The sequence below is a fragment of the Wasmannia auropunctata genome, unplaced genomic scaffold (genome assembly GCF_000956235.1).
Source record: "Wasmannia auropunctata unplaced genomic scaffold, wasmannia.A_1.0 LD336071.1, whole genome shotgun sequence".
NCBI classification, from domain to species: domain Eukaryota; kingdom Metazoa; phylum Arthropoda; class Insecta; order Hymenoptera; family Formicidae; genus Wasmannia; species Wasmannia auropunctata.
In genome coordinates, this window is record NW_012026819.1 from 342,955 (window position 1) to 344,754 (window position 1,800).

The window sequence follows — 1,800 nt, forward strand, 5'->3', positions numbered from 1 at the left end:
ATCCTCATCGAGGAATGCCTCCAATTCAGCGTCTTCGAAGGATTTTGGCCTTCCTTCACGCAGACGGTCGTCAACATCGAAATCATCGTCTTTGAAGCGACGGAACCAATCACGGCAACGTTGTTTCACTTAGAGCAGCATCTCCATAAACTTTTTGGAGCTCTCGATGCGCTTCAGTCGCCGTTTTCTTCGAATGAAAGAAGAAAATCAACACTTCCCGCAAATGACGATTATTTGGCACAAAATCAGACATTTTCACACAACCAAAAGTATATGACGCCAAAACAAAATCACTAATGTGTCAAAACGGTTTGTTTACCATATGTCTGAGCTTGGTTCATGACGTTTTGAATATGTAAAAATCGACCAGCACTTATTGCTGGAGCCATCTATTGACAAACAGCGAGAACTTAGTTGCGCACGTATATAAAGTGTAACGTTTGACTACATTGCACTTTACTTTATATAATGTTACAAAGGAGTTACAAACGAGTTATATTTCATAATATATATGTAAATATTTAATAGAATTAATTATTTAAGAATTGATCTGACCATTTGTGGCTTTCTTTGATCGATGGGACCGATGACCATCCCAGTCCTTAGCGTTTGTTAAAGTGATGCCTATAGCTGAATATATTTCTTTTTGGGTGATACACTTTCCATGCTTTTCGTTAATGTTTACTATAACGCTTAGACAATATATAACACATCATGCAATTACTATGTATAAAACTGATTATCTCTAAATTAACTTATAATTATTATCAACAGTATATAGAAGTTATATTTTCTTACCAATAATGCAGTTACAGATCGGAGTTTCTTTTAAAACAATTTTAGTATCAATTTTCTTTTGTGCTGTGCATATTAATGCAAGCTCCCTTGTCATTAATTTTTTAATGATATTTGTAACACTTTTGTTAATATTCAATTGCCGATCGACCAAGAAATATAAGGAAGCCTTCTAAACGTTGAAATTAAACAATATATATATTGTTTTGTTATATATAGAAAAACATATAGAAAAAGAAATAAAATTAAAAACAACGAAAAACTTACAAAATCGCGACGGCAAATGTCGTTAGTTTTTAACATTTCTTGTAATGCATTTAGATCTTGTTTGATACGCATTGGAAAACAGATATTATATTTCTCAGTGAATAATTGATCATTTGCGCCAATGCCATCTTTAATCACTCCAGATGCTTCAAGTAAGTCTTTCATTTCACATTGGTTCTTTACTATTTCATCTATATTTACGGAGATCCCTTGAAGACAGTTCATGATAAGTTGAAACTCTGGGAATGCATATAATTATAAATATCAAACCTATTTATTAAATGGAATATAATACAATTAATAATATAATTTAAAGCCAAGTACAAATATTATAGCTTCCAAAAAATGTTAAATATATTTATGGTACATTTTATTAATTCAATATACTCTTAAATACACTTTAGAGAACATGAGAGATAACAGAAATAACACACAAATATTGTTTTGAATTTGATGATCTATTTCTTCAAAATTTTTTATTTTTATTGTACATAGTTTCTGTAATTAAAAATTTGTAATGGAACATAATTGCGAACGAACAAATTCGTTTAAAAGTGCATACTGATGCAAATTTCAAGCTATTATTATCTGAATAAAATTGTTGATAAGAACTAAATACTCCAAAAGATATCATATTAATTGTTGATTTATTTATACAAAAAATACAGTTTTTAATTAATCAATTCTAACAAATTGTATCATGTGTATAGATAAAAAATAAAATATTCCACTCTAACT

General features: G+C 29.6%; 1 protein-coding gene across 1 annotated transcript in view; it reads right to left on the minus strand.

Moving 5' to 3' along the window:
* LOC105449965 overlaps positions 1-1,289 on the minus strand; it is a 13,129-nt gene extending 11,840 nt beyond the window's left edge. Inside the window, exons 1-2 of the mRNA XM_011689455.1 lie at positions 1,063-1,289; positions 799-967 (exon numbers count right to left, since the gene is read on the minus strand). Of these exons, the coding sequence (XP_011687757.1) occupies positions 799-967; positions 1,063-1,287 (394 nt within the window). The 5' untranslated portion in view covers positions 1,288-1,289. The remainder of the gene's footprint in view (positions 1-798; positions 968-1,062) is intronic.
* Positions 1,290-1,800: the final 511 nt, after the last annotated feature.